This window comes from Rhipicephalus microplus, chromosome X, assembly GCF_043290135.1.
Source record: "Rhipicephalus microplus isolate Deutch F79 chromosome X, USDA_Rmic, whole genome shotgun sequence".
Taxonomy (NCBI): domain Eukaryota; kingdom Metazoa; phylum Arthropoda; class Arachnida; order Ixodida; family Ixodidae; genus Rhipicephalus; species Rhipicephalus microplus.
Window position 1 is genome coordinate 134096231 of NC_134710.1, and position 19123 is coordinate 134115353.

Here is a 19123-nt window from a genome sequence, read left to right on the forward strand (position 1 = left end):
CGACCTAAGAGTCTGGAGGCAGAGGGCTATGATATGGCTTAAGGCGGGCGACGTGGACGATGTCACGTCCACGCCGGCGCATGTCGTCAGATGGGGAAAGTGGCTCAATGAGAAAATTCACCGGCGAGACATCATTTAACCATATGGTGTAGTAGCGCAAAATTCACGGGGACAAAGAGGACAAGAAAACACGACACTCGCTTTTCTTGTCCTCTTTGTCCCCGTGAATTTTGCGCTACTACACCATATGATTAAATGATGTCTCACCAACTAGCCCAGCTCTCAACCCTACTGAACTTCACCGGCGAGGTTTGCTCCAAAACGCGGTATGGGCCCTCGTACTTTGGAACGAGTTTTGAGGAAATGCCGGGGGTTTGGTAAGGAATAGTCAGCCATACAAGTGATCCCGGGGAATAGCTGGGGCTTTGTGAAGAGTCGGCGTTTTCTTTCTGGCGCTGTTGTTCTTGTGACGTAAAGGTGCGTGCGAGTTCACGGCACTCTTCCGCATTTCGGGCAGCTTCGGACACAGATGGGCATTCGGATGCGTCAGAACGGTATGGAAGGAGAGTGTCGATGGTGTGGGATGGTTCGCATCCATAAAGAAGAAAGGTGAAAATCCAGTGGTAGACTGTGCAGTGGTGTTATATGCGAACGTGATGAATGGAAGAATGCGATCCCAGTTAGTATGATCGGATGTCACATACATGGCGAGCATATCGCCAAGGGTGCGGTTAAATCTTTCCGTGAGCCCGTTAGTCTGCGGGTGGTATGTCGTGGTCTTGCGATGAACAACATGGCATTCAGAAAGCAGAGATGTGACGACTTCTGATAGGAAGGCTTGACCTCGGTCGCTTAGTAGTTCTCGAGGTGCACCATGTCGTAGTATGAAGCGATGAAGGATGAAGGATGCTACGTCCCGCGCAGTGGCACTTGGAAGGGCGGCGATCTCAGCGTAGCGTGTTAAATGGTCCACAGCGACTATGATCCACCGATTTTCATCTGATGTTGTCGGTAGAGGGCCATAGAGATCAATTCCAATCCGATCGAAAGGTTTGGCAGGGCACGGAAGCGGTTGAAGCGCACCGGACGAGTGGAAAGGCGGTGATTTGCGGCGTTGACAGTCAGGGCAGCCCATAACCAATTTTTGAATGAAATTATACATTCCGCGCCAGTAGAAGCGATGGCGAATGCGTTCATAAGTTTTGAAAACTCCGGCATGACCACATTGGGGATCGTCGTAAAAGGAGGCGCAGATTTGTGATCGCAAGCTGCGCGGAACAACCAAGAGCCACTTACGACCTTCGGGGGCGTGGTTGCGTCGGTGTAGCAGCCGATCACGAATGGCGAAATGAGCAGCTAGACGTCGGAGAGATCGTGGTACCGCAGTGGTTGACGATCCAGAGAGACAGTTAAAAAGGGAAGCGATCCACGGGTCCTTGTGTTGTTCACTGGCAAAGGAGTCGAGGTCGAGAGATGCGACGGAGTTGGTACCAGTGGTTCCGCAGGCCGAGTCGGGAGGTAAAGGCGAACGCGACAGGGCGTCGGCGTCAGAATGCTTGCGTCCGCTGCGATAGATGACACGAATGTCGTACTCCTGGATTTGCAGTGCCCACCGAGCTAGGCGGCCAGAAGGATCTTTCAATGTGGCGAGCCAACAAAGTGCATGGTGGTCCGTTACCAGGTCGAATGGGCGACCGTACCAATAAGAGCGGAACTTGCGAAGCGCCCACACTAGCGCTGAGCACTCTTTTTCAGTGACGCTGTAATTGGCCTCAGCTTTAGTAAGTGTGCGACTCGCATAAGCGACGACGTATTCGGAGTAGCCCGGCTTGCGTTGGGCGAGGACGGCGCCTAAACCAACCCCACTAGCGTCTGTGTGAACATCTGTTGCAGCTGTTGGGTCAAAATGCCGAAGAATTGGAGGAGATGTTAGCAGACTACGGAGCGTGGCAAACGCGACGTCGCAGTCAGAAGACCAGGATGAAAGGTCTGCGTCACCGCGTAGGAGGTTGGTCAGTGGTGACATGATCGACGCAAAATTTCGCACAAAGTGCCGGAAGTACGAGCATAGTCCGACAAAACTGCGTAATTCTTTCACTGTAGTAGGTTTCGGGAACTGAGCGATTGCTCGCAGTTTTGCAGGGTCGGGTCGAACACCATGCTTGGACACGATGTGCCCTAAGATGGACAGCTCTCGCGTGGCGAAGCGGCATTTTTTAAAGTTCAGTTGGAGCCCAGCGTTGGTTAAACACGTCAGAACCAGTTGGAGGCGAAGCAGATGTGTAGGAAAATCGGGAGAGAAAACGACAATGTCGTCGAGGTAGCATAGACACACAGACCACTTCAGTCCATGCAGTGTGCTGTCCATGAGTCGTTCAAACGTGGCAGGAGCATAACAAAGCCCAAATGGCATTACGTTAAATTCGTACAGGCCATCTGGTGTAACGAATGCAGTTTTCTGGCGATCAGCTTCTGCCATAGGAACCTGCCAGTATCCAGATCGTAAGTCTAAGGAGGAGAAGAATTCGGCTCCTTGGAGGCTGTCAAGGACGTCGTCGATGCGCGGTAATTGATAGACGTCTTTCCGCGTCACCTTGTTTAATCGCCGGTAGTCGACGCAAAATCGAATCGATCCCTCCTTCTTTCGAACTAGAACGACAGGAGATGCCCAAGGACTGTGCGATGGTTGAATAACGCGACGGCGTAGCATCTCTTCGACCTGGTCGTTGATGACGTGACGTTCTGCAGCAGAGACACGGTGCGGTATTTGACGTCATGGCTGGTGCGAACCGGTGTCAATGTAGTGGTGCACTGCGGAAGTCCGACCCAATTGCGGCTGAGAAACGTCGAATGAACTTGCGAAGTGCTGGAGGAGATTAAGAAGCTCGGCGCGTTCATGGGCACTTAAGGTGTCGGCGATGGAACTCGAGAAGGTGTCACTTGATGAGCATTCCAGTGGGGAAAGGGCATGAAGTTCGGTCGAGGCGCTCTTGCACGATTCGTCTGGCATGTTAAGGAATAAAGAGGAATAGAGGTACTCCACTCGACCGAGACATTCGCCGGCAAGTAGCGTAAGCGGTGCAGAAAGGGGATTGTGGACGAAAATATTGCTTCGGCCAGCAGTGACGTCGAGTGTAGCGAAAGGCAAGGAAATGGCTCTGCAGCTCATGAAAATGTCGGAAGGTGTAAACATTTCTGTAGCATCGTTATGGTCATCGCAGCAAACAGGGACAACGGCAAGAGAGGCTGGCGGAATTTCAGTGTCTTCATGTACGACGAGTTTTGGGGACCGCTCAAGAATTTCGTGCCGAGGTTCGTCAGACAGGTGCGAAAATTGAACTTCAGCGCGTGCGCAGTCGATGACGACATGATGATGTGACAGGAAGTCCCACCCGAGGATAACGTCATGCGAGCACACCGAAAGGACGATGAACTCGACAACGTACATAGAGCCTTGGATGAAAATGCGGGCTGTACAGGTGCCGAGAGGTCGAACTGGTTGTGCGCTAGCCGTACGAAGCGATAGTCCAGAGAGCGGCGTGGTCACTTTGCGTAGGGAGCGGCAGAGCTGGGCGGCTATAACAGAAACGGCAGCACCTGTGTCGATAAGGGCAAAGGTAGAAACACCATCGACAGATATGGCGACGACGTTAGCAGGTGAAATGCGAGGACTTGGGCGTTTTGATGACGGCGCAGTTCTTGCCTCTGGAACTGTGGCGTTCAGTTTTCCCGGTTGGAGGAAGCGGGTCGGGGACGCATTGGGGACAGAGATCGCCTGCGAGGAGACGGCGAGCGGGGAGAGTGAGTCGGAGCTGGGGGCTGGGGTGACTGAGACTCGGGAAAATTAGTGTAGCCATACTGCGGTGAAGGATAGGGAGCAGGTAGGTGCGTGGGCTGCGGGTCATACGGTAACGGCCAAGTAGCGTTGTGTTGCGATTGGAAGCGACGACGACAATATTGTGCCACGTGTCCTGGAGTACCGCAGGCGTAGCAGATCGGTCGATTGTCAGCAGTGCGCCAGGAATTGCTGACTCGTGGTGTAGCCCAAGGCGTCGAAAGAGGGGTAGAGTGGGGAGCAACTGCACGCATGGGTGGCAAAAGCTGCTGGCGGGGTCTGCTGCGTACCACCTGGGCATAAGTAAGAGGCGCGGCCACGGGCTGCATAGCCGGCACATGGGGAACAGGCATGGCCACAGGCTGCTGGTGGGCAGTGACGGAAACAGCCTGAGCTACCTCTTCGGCAATAACGTCGCGGAGTGGTGAAAGCAGACGAGAGGATTGCGGCTGCTGCGTGAAGGGAGTCAACGACAGCTGCCGAGCTACTTCTTCACGCACAAAGTCTTTGATCTCTTGCAGGGTTGTTGAGTAATCAGGAACAGAAGTAAGACTAGATAGTGAGTCAGCGTGTGAGGAAAATGGCCGAGTAAGGCCGCGCTGCTTCCTCAACTCGTCGAAACTTTGACATAAAGTCACAAGTTCCACAACGGTGGCAGGATTGCGCATCAGGAGCATCTGAAATGCGCCGTCATTTATCCCTTTGATGATGTGTTGAATCTTCTCCGACTCGGGCATGGCGGTGTTCACACGGTTGCAAAGACCAATAATGTCTTCGATGTAACTGGTGAACGATTCAGATGGCTTCTGTGCGCGAGTCGACAAGCGTTGTTCGGCTCTGGACCTGCGGACAGCGGGTCGGCCGAAAACGTCAGCAAACGACGTTTTGAAGATGGACCACATCGTAATGTCGTTTTTGTGGTTGTTATACCACATTTCGGCCACGTCAGTGAGATAAAAAATGACGTTAGTCAGTTTGTCCGCGTCATCCCACTTGTTGTTTGCGCTCACCAGTTCGTAGTTAGCGAAGCAGTCTTCCACGTCGGTCTCATCAGCTCCGCTAAAGACTTTGGGCTCTCGCAAACGAAGAACGCCGGGGTTGCTGGGGGATGGAATGGAAGAGCCAGGTTGCGCGTTGTTGGTAGCCATGATGGGAGGTAGCGTTCGGTTGCGCAGCTCCAGGTTTAGGCGACGGCGAATGGCAGAACCCAGGTTCAGGCGACGGGGAATGTCAGCACCCTCCACCAATTGAAACAGGGTTTCTTGGCAACTGTTGCGACGGTGATCCTACGATGAAACTCGATCGGGAAAAAGCAATGGTCAAGCAGATGCCGGCGATGATCAGCACGAGCCGAGCGAGAGAAGCCCAACACCCAGTACCCAAGCGGTGGCGATGTTGCTTGCCAACGATGCGTTTTCTCCTTCACACTTCATATGTTTTAAGGACTTAAACTTAATTACTTTGGAACAAAGCTTTTGAAGTAACAACAAACATTGCATTAAAATGAAATGGGGCACATTTCAGAAGCTTTCAAGCCATCATATTTGTGTCCACGCGTTCACTACTTGACTGTGGGGGTCTATAACAACAAATTTGTGAATGTATCGAAGTATCTTAGATACAACTCACAAGTATCATATCAGATACAATTTTTGCGGCAGTATCTTGTATCTGTGTCACCAATACTCTTTTGTCTAAGTATCGTGTATCTTATCGCAATACAATTTCAAAGTATCTTTGCCCAGCCCTGCTTGCCACTGCCTCAATGTAGTGTGTTTGAAACGTGTTTGTAGTATTTTTGCTGCCAGGGTTACTGGAGCATTTGTGTCGATAAGACGCTGATATTATGGCTGTCAGGTGCCATGACAGGTGCAGTGCTTTACTGCTCCTTCTCTCGCCGTTCGCTCTCTTTCCTCCCTGCGCCCCACTTTCTCGTCCGCTCGCGCCTCACTCTTGACCATTCGCTGGCTGGGCACCTTTCAAGAACATCCGGAAATGTGTGCTCAAGATGCCGCTGTGAAACGCCAACGCCAAGCCAAGAACATAATTTGTTTTGTTCACTTCATAGTACTTTTTAACCGATACCACTAGCTACTAGAGCTGAAAACACATACCGCGATTCTCGCAACAGAAAGATTCAATGTGCGGCAATCAACGCTATTGGCTGCACGGTGTAAAAAAAAACATTATTCTTCTAACGCTGAGTTCTCACAAACGCTGTTATAGACGCTACGCAATGCATTCACATTTCCTCACGATTCCATTTGGGGAGGTGGGGCATTTTTTTTTAAAGAATTTGGTACACACGGTTCTGTCATTCAGTTTGACATTATCCTGTTCTTACATTTATATAATTATTCTAACAAGGTTCTACAGATATGAATAATCACTTACCTGTTGTAAAAGGTCAGCATTGCTCCGAGTCAGCAGGTTAGTTTCGTTTGAGCCTTCTTGATGGGAATCCGCAACTGACATCTAGACAGGGATGAGATGTGCAAGCCATATTATTGGCTAGCTGCTACACAGGCATCAAAGACTCTATAAATATGAAAGACAAATCTGCCAGTTCAACAATTTTAGAGATCGGTATACCTTGTTGGAGTGAAGGAGCAACGTGACTTGCACACATGGGTAGAGGCTGCATACTGCTCTTTTAAAAGTCAGTCGACAAATATATACAAGCACAAGGACACAGTGCTACCAAACTCAACACTTAAACAGAAACTGCAGGAACTGAGTACAGGATACAAGATTTATAATTCAAAGTGATGATGCTGAATGACTAAAAGACTTGACACACACAGGGCTAACAGGGAACCGCATAATGGGCAACGTCACTTTACAACCATCATGGTGGCACTTTGCAAATTCACCGATCTTTACGCAGATAGGCTAACTCCTGACAGAAGAGTGCAATCGACGGTTTTGAAATACAGTTATTTAACAGCTTATATATCATTTCAGCCTCAATTATTTTGTGGGTCAGCTAATATATACTGGTACTCATAATTAAACACTCATTAAAAATGAGTATGTACATGGTATGAAAACAGTCACTTGCGCTGGCACCTGAATCACTGCAATGTCTGGGATGGGTATAGAGAAACCCACCTCTTTTTTCCTTCATGTTGTAATGGTGTTCCGTCTACTCCGACCCACATAATTCTTACCGCATGTCAATGAAAGCTAGTACACAACTTCATCATTTAGCTCTATAAACCTATTATGCTTCGTTTTGCATTCTTTCTTCTTTGATGAGGCAGGTCTGGTTAGTCTGCACAAACTGTGCAATTTTGTGGAAGCAAAAATGCTACATTTATGTTCACATGTTGTCTACCATATGCATAATACGGTAACTATCATACGACAACTACCATATGCATGATACCATGCTGCCAGGCCTCTGTGACTCATACTTTAGATGCAGTTCATTTTGCAATGATGACTTGGTGTTTCTTTTACATTTAAGGTCAACTTTTACATTTAAAAGTCAACAGTGTACAAGTACATCAAGGGGAGATGCAATTCAAAAAATAAGTTACACTAATGTGTAACCTAGAGCAATGAAATTTTTGCTGTATATTTAAGCTTTTATTTTGATTTCAAATACGTAATAACTTTTACAGTAAAATGCAGTTTTCGTTTGTGGCATGACAATTTGAAAGCAAATATTGCAAATGAGTTCTGCGGAAATCCACAAGATGGCGGAAGGATTACGAAAGGGAAAGAAGACAACCACCCATTTGTAGCACGTTGGCGTTGGTCCCGGGTTCGAACACCAGACAAGAACGAATTTATTGGATTTTCTTTCTGAGAAATCTGTACAGATTATCTTGACGCTTCGTGCTACGAATTGGTGGTTGTCTTCTTTCTCTTTCTTAACTCTTCTGCCACCTTGCATGTTTCAGGAGAACTCATTTGCATTACTTGCGTCCATGTGCTTCGAGCTGTCAATGGATTCGCCCTCGCGCTGTCAATTGCTAGCTAGCTTCCTGGTTAGCTCAATCGGCAGAGCGACCGCCCCAGAAAGGCGTTGATCCAGGGTTCGAACCCCGAACCTGGACGAATTTTTCGGCAGCTGAGAGGCTTTTCTTTCTTAAAAATCCGTACGGATTTCCTAGTGGCTTCGTGCTACAAATAGGTGGTTGTCTTCTTTCCCTTTCCTGACAATTTGTAAAGCATAGTTCATTTTGGATGAACATTTTATGCCACTTAACTTCTATAGTTCCAAGTCATTAATGGCTCATATTGCTCCACCTTCGATGTAGCATGCAAGTAACTATAAAGAAAGTACACATAAGACATTTTAATGAATAAAAAAATTGAAATGCAAGAAATGCAAGAAAGCCCATACTAATTGCTTACTTTACATTCATAATACAGTCGATCCTCGTTAATTCAAACTCAAAGGGACCTCTGAATTTTGTATGAATTACCAAGAAGTTTAAATTATGAGAACTTCTCAGACTCTGGGTGAAGTGACACCACACATTATGATTCGGCATTGATTTCATCACATTTAAAAATTTTTTAAGTGTTTTTATGCCCTAACTGCACGCAGTGAACAGAAAGCAGAGGTGTAAAGTCCACAAGTTTATTAGCCATTTACTGCTGATCAGACCTTTCAAACAAATCATGAATTGACAACTGCTTCATTGCTATAGGTATGTACCTTCAGCCTAAAGCTCTTTATACCAGTTGACAAGCATCATGGTTTACCATGCGTGTGCTTTGTTTCTAACATTTGTTTAGTTGCAAAGCCTTTTCCCTTAAAGACTACAGATGCTTCTTACTTTTCATTTTTAGACTGTTAGGATTATATAGGCACACAAATTTTTAAATAGCAGCGGGAAAGCAGCTGATATTTTCTGGTATGGACCTGCAATTAATTAACTGAATGATGGAGTTTGAATTAAGAGGCTTTTGAATACATTGAAAGAATAGAGTGCCAACCAAGAAATTGAATTTTGTTTGAATTAACTGAAAGTATGAATTATCAGAATTTGAATTATCATATGTTTACTGTAATTATACAGGTGATATCAAGTTTTAAAGAAAATACTTGCACCTTTCCTGTGTTAAGGAATATGTGGGTAAAATTTCATCCCGATCGCACTATCAGAAGTACTAAAACTCAAGAACTTGCCCAAAATTGCATCTTGAGAAAAGACACTTTAAAGGTGTAGGTGAAAGATTATCTATACGGAAAAGACATGTTTCTTAAGATGATTTCTTCCATGATGAGAGCTTGGCAATTATGGTCATTTTGAGCATGTAGCTTTAGTAAACTCCTCATGAGAAATGCAATGGCAAGCAGCCAGGCGACAATGGGCTATTTTTAGTTTTTAGTAGTCACCGCGTACTTTTTAAAAAAGATTTCGATCTACTTCGAGTTAAATTACAATCTTCAGTATTTGAAAGTAGAAAACTTGTGAAAGAAAGAGAAAAAAACATGTAATTTTGAAGAAAAAAACTTGTTTTCGACTCGCATCTCCCTTTAAGTTTGCTTGAGAATAAAACAGGGCCTGTGTACACAGTTGGACCCCTTCTAAAAGAAAAACAAGCTAACATGCTCACGGACACCTGTTACTCACCTGCTGGTGTAGATTCTTGGACAGTGACTCCAATGCATCCTTTGTCGACAAGCTGGTATACAGGTTCATATGGCCAGAATGTACTCGGCTCATGTGTGCATTTAGGCTCCCAAGTCGCCGAAAAGTGCATGCACACTCTTGACACCTGCACGCCAATCCATCACCAAATATGTGCATTTACGTTACGTAACAGCTTAAGTAAAGCTATATTATAACGGTATTACAAACAAAGCTGGTTCAAGATTTTGAGGAGTTATAAAAACCTGAAATATAGATGCAAGATACTAGTAGACGAATGTTGTCTAATATGATACTACAAGACAATTATACGTTGACATATTTGGACACATTATTTATTTTCTCCTTATTTTTCCACTCTGGAGACTCTTGCAGGTTCACAGCTGTTTACTTGCACATGGTTTACTTCCCACTAGCAGAAACGCTCCACTTCAAATTAGCTTCATTAATATGCAAGAATTTTTTTCCACTTTTTAAAAGAGTGCTATGGCACCACTCAGCAACTACATAAAGCAAGAATGTTATCCAGCCCACAGCATTTTCAAGCCATTGAGTTGAAAAATTCGTGAACATGGATTGTTGCTGGAGCCATTTCGACGAGCAGACTCGTCAAATTCAAGGCTGCAATTGAAGAAAACAAGTCACCTTGCTTGTCTTCAACAATGATCAATGTTTCCCAATTTCCATCTCTTCGAGCTTCCATCTTCACCTGAGCTTCCACCCTCTAGACACTGCTTCATGGTCCAACAGAACAAGAGTCAGTGGCTAATTTAGGAACTTGTTTGTTTGCATAGCCTTACTGACACGGAAATTTTCGGTTGTGTTTTTTTTTTTTTTTTCATCAAATGAAAGGCCAAGCCCTCAGCAGACTAGAAAATGTACTGCTAAGAATGAGTAGACCCTGAAAAAGTAATTACAGTACGTTCCTGAAACCTAGTTTACGTTCCTATAGTACCCTGACATCACAACACAATACAAGCTTCTCATCACGTGGCCGCATAAGATATTGTGACGTTTCCACAGCCGCTCCCCACCAAAGCACAATCGGTGAAGCACAAGTGGCCATTTTGGAATTTTTGGCACCCAATGTCATCAAAGCTAGCCAGATTGCTGCGTGCAGCCACCAGAATTAGTACTGCAGCGTGATGTCAAGCTAGCAGGTCCGTAGGTGCACCATGAGCAAACTAACTCTAATATCAAAATAAAATATGTTACCAGCATTTTCTGAGCCTCACACTTGCTCAGAGCCATCTCTGTGTAGAGGAGATTTGTGTTACAGTGCAAACATACCTCCGAAAAATGCAGTCAGTATTCCTTTAAGGTATTATCTAGGATAAATGTATCTTTGATACTGCAGGGTCCTGCATCTCTCACTCACAAGTATGGCAAATAAATTACACAAGGAGGAGAAAGATGAAATAAAATGCACTAAAATTATTCACTCAGATTTAGAAAGTGTAGCATATTTCTATGCTCAATATGAAGTGATGCAAAAGATATGATGGTGATCAAGCCAGCTTGTTTTGAAACAAGCAATGTGCATATTTATTTACAGTAGACTCTCATTAAACAGAATTAGAAGGGACATTTACTGAGAGATGAACAAGGGTGCCGAATGCAAGAGCAAAACCAATCATGACAGAAGCACTTGTTCCACTTAAGCAGCAGTTCCACTTAACAGATTTCCGCTTACCAAGAGTCCACTGTATTTCAGCACCTTCAGGGGCCCGAAGACATTACAGAAACAAGTGGGTAACAGCATACAATAACAGAGAAAAAAGAGAAAAAAATGGCTTCCAATAGTACTATATTTCCTGATGTATAAGACACAGTTTTTTTCCAATATTTTGATAGGTGTGTCTTGTACAATGGTGTGTCTTATATACGCAAGAAGTTATGCAATCCTGCCAAACCAACATGTCGATATTTCACTCAGGAGTACCATAAACTGCGCCTGATAGCAATCGTAAAAAGTGTCTAAACTTAGTATAGCAATGAAGAGCGTGTGGTCTCACCGGTCAGCGCTGATTGATATGTGGGGTTTAACGTCCCAAACGCACCATATGATTATGAGAGACGCCGTAGTGGAGGGCTCCAGAAATTTCGATCACCTGGGGTTCTTTAACGTGCACCCAAATCTGAGCACACGGGCTTACAACATTTCTGCCTCCATCGGAAATGCAGCCGCTGCAGCCGGAATTCGATCCCGCGACCTGCGGATCAGTAGCCGAGTACCTTAGCCACTGGACCACCGCGGCGGGGCGAGGTCAGTGCTGTTGAAGCGATGCGGCAACCACAGTAACTATGGCCGCAATAAACGTCATCATCGTCACATACACTATCATCCTGTTAATAATGAAATCCTTGGAATGGAGCCAATAAATAAAAAAAGGGCACCACAACCTATCATTGTGACGTAGCGTCCACAATTTCAGTGACAACAACGAAAGTACCAGTTCATTATCACCATCATTTGTTTTTGCACAAGGTGCCACTCTAGTGCAGCAGTAGACGCAGCTTCCGACTTCCTGTCGCCATTTATGTTTTGTATGCGTATATGTAGGGGTTAACCGTGTGTCATGATTGTTGGTAATTTGCCCCATTAAGCCTCATAATGTCGCAGAAGCTACAGCAATGATACACTTCAAGATGCTTTCAACGCCCCGTAAAGGAGTTATGTACTCAGAGGCTGACAACAGCAACTCTCAGATGCAGCCAACTAAGGCCGTAGAACTTGCACCGGAGGATGTGGCTTTAAATACAGCGGAATATTGGTTTTCTGCACCTCAGAACAGCGTAATTTAAAAATTTTATACTCCTGCTTTCAGATATTCAGTGCCGTGTGTGACTACGCATTTCACAATGAACATACTCTGCCAGCATCATTCTGTTTTATCAGGTTGACAGAATTAAAACAGGTGTATCTTACACGGAGGTGCATTGCATATAATATTTTAGGGTGGTGTGGCTTATACAAATGCGCAACTAACATACCAGAAAATACAGTAAAGTCAAACCTCGTTAGTGCATACCCACTTTTAACTAACTGTTAAAATGCAGCTGCGACAAATCCCCGACTGAGTCTCATAGAGACTAATGCATTCGCAGACCGCTTAAGCAGTAGTGTTCAGCTTATGCCGACCAGTTAGTGCGTACTAACTGCGTACTGCGATAACATTTTGCGTCATTTTACTGCGCCACTTGACTTGCAGACGCCAGAATGTGACGTGGACGGTCTTCCATCATGTTGATAAGTGCAGTGATCAGCCAATACGTTATTCCAACTTCTGCGTGATTGCGCAGATGACATTGAAAGTAATCATCATGGAAAAAGCAAAGACAAGGCAGCGACCACCGATGAGTGCGCCAGTATGACTTATCGTAGCCGAAAAGCCTCATCACAGTAAGCATCCTGGTTATCTACTCGGGCACGCGTGTGGTGTAGCCCCACTTTAGGTCGACTGCACGCTTTTAGTAGGCGACTACCTGAACATGCTGTGCTGCCGCTTCGTTTTACGAGACCGTGTTCAAGCGCGCACCCCTTTACAGAAATGCAAGCAGCTCACTGCCACAAAGTTTAGCGTTGCAAGTAGCAGGCACCAAGAAACCTTGCTGTATTATGCCAACACGCGCACAGTACAGTGAGCGCAGTGTCGTTGTTACGATGCTGGACGCTTTTATTGTAGCGACAGCCCAAACGCGTCTCCATCAGCGGCCAGGATTACTAGAGCGTCGCAGAGAGCGCATTGCTTGCGGAAAGCTCTTCATTGCCGCGTTAACCCAGCAGGCTAATCACTGAATATGTGCATGGCCTGAAGCGAAAAGGGTGTACACAACAGCAAGCGGATCAGCAGTCGTGATGTCCAGAGTGAGAGAAGTGCTGCATGCAACTAGCCATGCAGTAAATGATTTGGCTCTCTGTGACTGTACCAGTTTTTAAAAAAGAAAACTGTGTCAGTTTTCGCTAAGAAGCTGACCGCGAAATACTGTACCACGAACAGCCGTTTGTGTCCGTTCTGTCGCTGCACCACACTGTGTATCGCAGATCCTGCTGTAGTTTCGAAATGCTCATCGGCATCACCCCCGTATGCTATAGGGCGACTGTGCATTGAAATGACTGTGACTGTGCATTGAAATCACATGAGACCACATGAAATGTGTTGAATCATAGTGCACCAATAACTTGAAACTGAGTGTCTTTCAGTCTAAGAAACAGCATAAACAAGAAATTCCTTACGACAGCACCTACCTGAACATGGGTGTGTTTTGGTCACTTGGTGATGCAGAATGAACCCTCTGTATATGAGCACGCAGGTTGCCCCTTTGAGAGAAGGCAGCTGAGCAAAACTCGCAGTGATGGGGCCTTAAACCACTGTGTTTACTCAAGTGAATTTGGAGAGCTCCTTTCTGATTGAACGTCTTGTGGCAAATTTTGCACTCAAAGGGCCGCTCTCCTGCACAAAAACATACTTAGTTTATCACAACACATCATCACACTTTACTAGCCCTAAGGATATCTCTGCTATGCCCTTATATTTTTTTCCGTAGCGGTTTATTAAATGTTTCTACTGACTAACCATGGTGCATTCTCATTCCATGTTTCCAACAATAAATTACAAACATAATGTAAAAGGAGGCTTTTCATATAAATCTAGGCTAGATTATTCTGCATCTGCACTTACCTACTTTGTTTTATTACCCATGCAATGCCAGTAGTGCCCTTTTACTTTGGTTTTACTATATTTAGCATGTAGTTTAGAGGTGTGAAAACATTAAAAATTGAAAATAAAACCTAAATTGCTTATGCCATTTGATTTGATAATTCACTATTCAAAGCTGCCAAATACTTATTTGCCCCAAATGTACACAGGATAACAACACTTAATGCTAGTTCTAGACCAAAAGCTTTATTATTAGTATGGACACAATGACTTTAATATTGTCGTGACCCGGTGGCGCAACGGTATCGCGTCTGACTCCAATGACTTTAATATTTATTTAGATGAAAAAAAAAACACTATATTCAAAAAAATATTTTATCACAAAAAAATACATTCTGAATGACGCCCTTTATAAAAATGCACTACATAACCCAGGACTAAGAAGGATGCACATTTAACAAGAACGTTCTTGTGCTTATCCATGCTCAGTCGCTCAAATTTTACAAAATGACCAAATTTTACTATTATGATAGGTGTTACAATATGTTGTAATACTTTTTACTATGCATCTTGTTTTAAAATATTACTATTAGTAGTAAGAAGATTATATTTATGGATAAGCTAGCTGCTGTAAAGAAGACATTTGTATATACTTGTGCCACCATATGCTGATAGCTACAGAAAAGAAGGAAAATGTTCTAGGAGGGCAGTGTTGTGTTAAGAAGAGCAGAGCAAGGGACATGAAGCAAGCTTCATGGAACAGCTACTTTCTGCAGCTGCTGGTAGATGGTGGGCAAGCTATTGCTAACGTCAACTAAGCAGCAGTAAGCTTACCATAGCACTTCGAACAGGGTAGAGACATACCTGTATGTATCCTGACGTGCCTCAACAGCTGACTGGGCTTCTGAAACTGCTTTTTACATGTTGTACATTTATGTGAGAATGATGACCGATCAATATTTTTCTTGTAGGTGCGATGGGAAAGGGACGCCCTAAGAATAAAAAAAGTTATTAAGGCATCTGTTTCACTTTCATATACTAATCAAAATCAGTGTAGTGTATTCTCACTTAATTTTATTGTGCATTTTCATGTGCTCCTTAAGAAGGTGCCGCTTGCAGAAGAATTCGGGACACTGGTTGCAGAAGTAGTACTTGTCCTTAAAAAGCTCATCCTTGTGCTCCTGAGCATGACGGTCAAGGCGTGCCTGCATGGTGTAAGTGGTGTGACACTGTTCAGTAACCTTCAAAGTAGCTTTTCTAGTGTCAGTATCCAATAGGCAATTGAAACAGAACATTTGACACAGAATTATACATGAAAGAATTATCAACTGCTATTACACATTACCTGACTCAAATTTTTCTTACCAAAAGTGACATTACTTTGTTCTTTAAAGAAACTGCAGTGAAAGAAGAGGGCAAGTAAAACACTATTCACACTCTTCATTCTATGGTTTATAAACCTGAATCTAAGGTTGCACTATGCACATAATTTTTTGAAGTAATCTCCCTCCTTATCAATGCTCTTGGTCCAACAGTGAATGAGCTTACGTATTATTATGGCCTTCTTCACTGCCACACTTTTAAGCTGTTCAGGTATCTGACAAGGGTTGCAAGAATGTAATGCTATTCTATTCTGTGCTCTCGTTTGTCATGGGTTGCAGCAAAAGATTTGAAAGTGTCCAATCACAATATTATTCTGAACAGTGCTACAATAAGCCGAACAAAACTGAAACATTTATGGAATAATCGGAGAGTGTCCTATTCTGAGCAGAAGAGAACTTCGCTGGCCACTGACTGTTTAGTTGATGTAGGGCACTCGTTTAGGTATAATTATATTTGCTTGATTGTATATTTCTTGTCAATTCCTTTATTTTCTTTCAGAATAAAATTCAGCACCATTTTTCATTATATATTCGAACAACGCACTCGTGGAATATTTTACCCATTGACAAGTTTGCTAACTATAATTTAGCATAATATTAGCATAACCGTCATTTTGATGCTGCAGATTTATGAAGTTTCCAGTCACCATTTCACTGACAGAAAAAATGAGCGGGACCAGAAATTTTTCAATTAGGTTTTTTCTGAATACTAGTCAGGAAAGACCAATGGCAAGTTCACAATAAAAAGCAAAGTGGAATAGAGTTACCTTTTGTAATTCATTCCACTTATAAAGGTGTGCACCCGAAAGTTTGTGAACTTAAGCAACAACCTGTATTCCTGCTCCTGCTCAATTATTTAGACACACTTCAAAAGCATTGAGTTACTATCTTGACAGGTTGGCTGGGCGGACAAATATGAAAAACCTGGATAAGCGACTGTGAAGTTAGATTTGTTCAATCAGTAACTGGACAGTAGAAATGATAAAAATATCCACAGGAAAATTTGCATTTGCTGTAAATCTCTATATGATTACAAAATATCCATTTGTGATACACCATACCTTTCACAACTAAAATTTTAAAATTTCAACAATGATATGGCGGTAGACACTGGAGCGTGCTTCATGCCTTGACTTTGTAAAAATGTTTTAGACAGTATTCCAACACATTCCAAACATCCCCTTTATAAAAATGGTTTAAACGATATTCCAAACATCCCCTTCACCCTTTGCAAAGCTCACATGATGAGATGAGCCTTTCTGTTGTAATGTTTTTTTTTTTTTGCCAAGTTACATTGATTGATTGATTGATGTGTGGCGCTTTACGGCGCAAGGGCCAATTGATGGCCAAAGAGTGCCATTTCAATGAATAGAGATGTGGACAATGATATGTTGCGTAGCTGTATAGGGGCCTTAAAATTCCTCGCGACAATGCGGGTAAAAACATAAGTATTAAAATCATGACAGTGGCGTGATATGCATAGTAAAAAAGGGTGACAAAGGTTTTGATAATAAAAACGTGTAAAAATATTTGGCACTCGTACAAGTGCCTCGTCAGCGCCCTTGTGTCCAAGGGCTGCGAGGCAAGTGCTTTAAATGTAGTCTATGCAGCAGCAACCTCTCTCAAGAGGTCGCGCTACGCATTGCCTGGGTATATGACATGATAAAAGTGAACATCTCTTAAAGAAGCTAGCAGCAATTTATGAGTGAACAGTGGTTCCCTACCGACGAACATTGCAGGGTGTGAAGGTGTATGTTGTCGGTAGGGTAATGAAAAGTGTTGTTTTCTTAGAGTGTCTAGTTGTTTGCACTGGATTAAAATGTGAAGAACCGTTGGTGCTTCACCACATCTGTCACACAATGGTGGATCGCCACCAGACAAAAGATGTGAGTGTGTCGTGTATGTGTGTCCTATCCTGAGCCTCGTTAGTGTTACCTCTGTGTGACGTGATTTTGATACTGGTGGCCAATGACCAAGGTGTGGCTTAATAACATGTAGTTTGTTTTGTGTGTGTCGATCCCACTTGCTTTGCCAGTAGTCCCTGAGCTTTCGTTTGAGAAACGGCTTAAGATCAAGGGCTGGGATTGATATGGGTGTAGTGGCAGTGCTTCCGTGGACGGAAGCAGCAAGCTGATCCGCCATCACGTTGCCTTGGATCTCACGGTGCCCTGGCACCCAGCACACTACAACATGTTGTTTGAGTGTGTAGAGTGTGCATAAAGTGTAGTAAAGTGAGACGAGGACAGGGTTTTTTTTTTTTGTTTTTTAAGATTGTGCAGAGCCGTTACCACACTGAGGGAGTCCGTATAAATTACTGCTTTTTGTATTTGTAGTTGTTTGATGTGTTTAGCAGCCACAAGTATCGCGTAAGCTTCCGCTGTGAAGATACTTGTGCCTGGATGTAGAGGGCCAGCATCTGAAAAGGATGGGCCGACAGCAGCGTAGGACACAGAGGAGTTAGACTTAGAGGCATCTGTAAAGAACTCACGACGTGTGTATTTGTGTTGAAGTTCCAGGAAATATTTTTGGATATGGGCAATAGGCGCATGTTTTGTAACTTCTAGGAAAGACACATCGCAGTCTATAGTCTGCCACTGCCACGGTGGTGGGTATGCTACAGGAGCCATTAAAATGTGTTCAAGTGACACTCCAGTTTCTTTAGCTAGACCCTTCAGGCAAACTGACAAGAACTGCCTCATCGAAGGCCTGTTTTGAAATAGAATGGAGCTCGACAAATAATTAATAGTAGAGTATGAGGGGTGCTTCTTGTCTGCTTTCACCTTAAGAAAATATACAAAGGACATGTAAGTTCTTTGTAGATGAAGCGACCATTCATTTGACTCAACGTAAAGGCTTTCTACAGGGCTGGTGCGAAAAGCACCCGTAGAAAGGCGGATGCCCAAATGGTGCACGGGATCCAGCATCTTCAAAGCACTTTGAATCGCAGACTGATAAACAACGGCCCCATATTCTAAGTGGGTGCAAATGAGGCTTCTATACATGTTCATGAGACATTGCCTATCACTACCCCAAGTAGTACGTGACAACACTTTTATAATATTCATGGTTTTTAAACATTTTGTTTTTAGATACTTCATGTGTGGTACGAAGATCAACTTGTTGTCCAAGATTAAGCCTAAGAATTTATGCTCGGCTTTGACAGACACACGTTGCCCGTTCAGTCGAATGTCAGGTTCCGAGTGCATGCCTCTCTTTCGAGAGAACAAGACACACGTGCTTTTTTGTGGGTTAAGTTGAAATCCGTTTTCACCTGCCCATTTGGAGACCTTGTTTAAACCCAGCTGAACCTGCCGCTCACATATTGCCAAGTTGCACGACTTGAAGCCAAGCTGAACGTCGTCGACATATGTACAATAGAACATATTGCGGGGGATGGACAGGTGCAAGAAATTCATTTTTATGATAAAAAGTGTACAACTAAGTACACCACCTTGCGGTACTCCCGTCTCCTGGACAAATGTTTGGGAGAGAACACTGCCTACACGGTCACGGAATGTTCGATTGGACAAGTAACTCTCGATTATGGAAAACATTCTACCGCGCACACCCAGGTGAGACAAGTCTCTTAATATGCCAAAACGCAATGTTGTGTCGTAAGCCTTCTCGATATCG

The 19123-nt window shown here is 44.1% G+C and overlaps 1 protein-coding gene across 5 annotated transcripts in view; it reads right to left on the reverse strand.

Moving 5' to 3' along the window:
* LOC119176510 (uncharacterized) overlaps nt 1-19123 on the reverse strand; it is a 133386-nt gene that overhangs the window by 59265 nt on the left and 54998 nt on the right. For all 5 annotated transcript variants that reach the window (XM_075877769.1, XM_037427831.2, XM_075877766.1 and 2 more), the window contains 5 exons: nt 15177-15313; nt 14973-15100; nt 13697-13901; nt 9430-9574; nt 6230-6310 (listed from right to left, as the gene is read on the reverse strand). In XM_075877769.1, coding sequence (XP_075733884.1) covers nt 6230-6310; nt 9430-9574; nt 13697-13901; nt 14973-15100; nt 15177-15313 — 696 coding nt within the window. The remainder of the gene's footprint in view (nt 1-6229; nt 6311-9429; nt 9575-13696; nt 13902-14972; nt 15101-15176; nt 15314-19123) is intronic.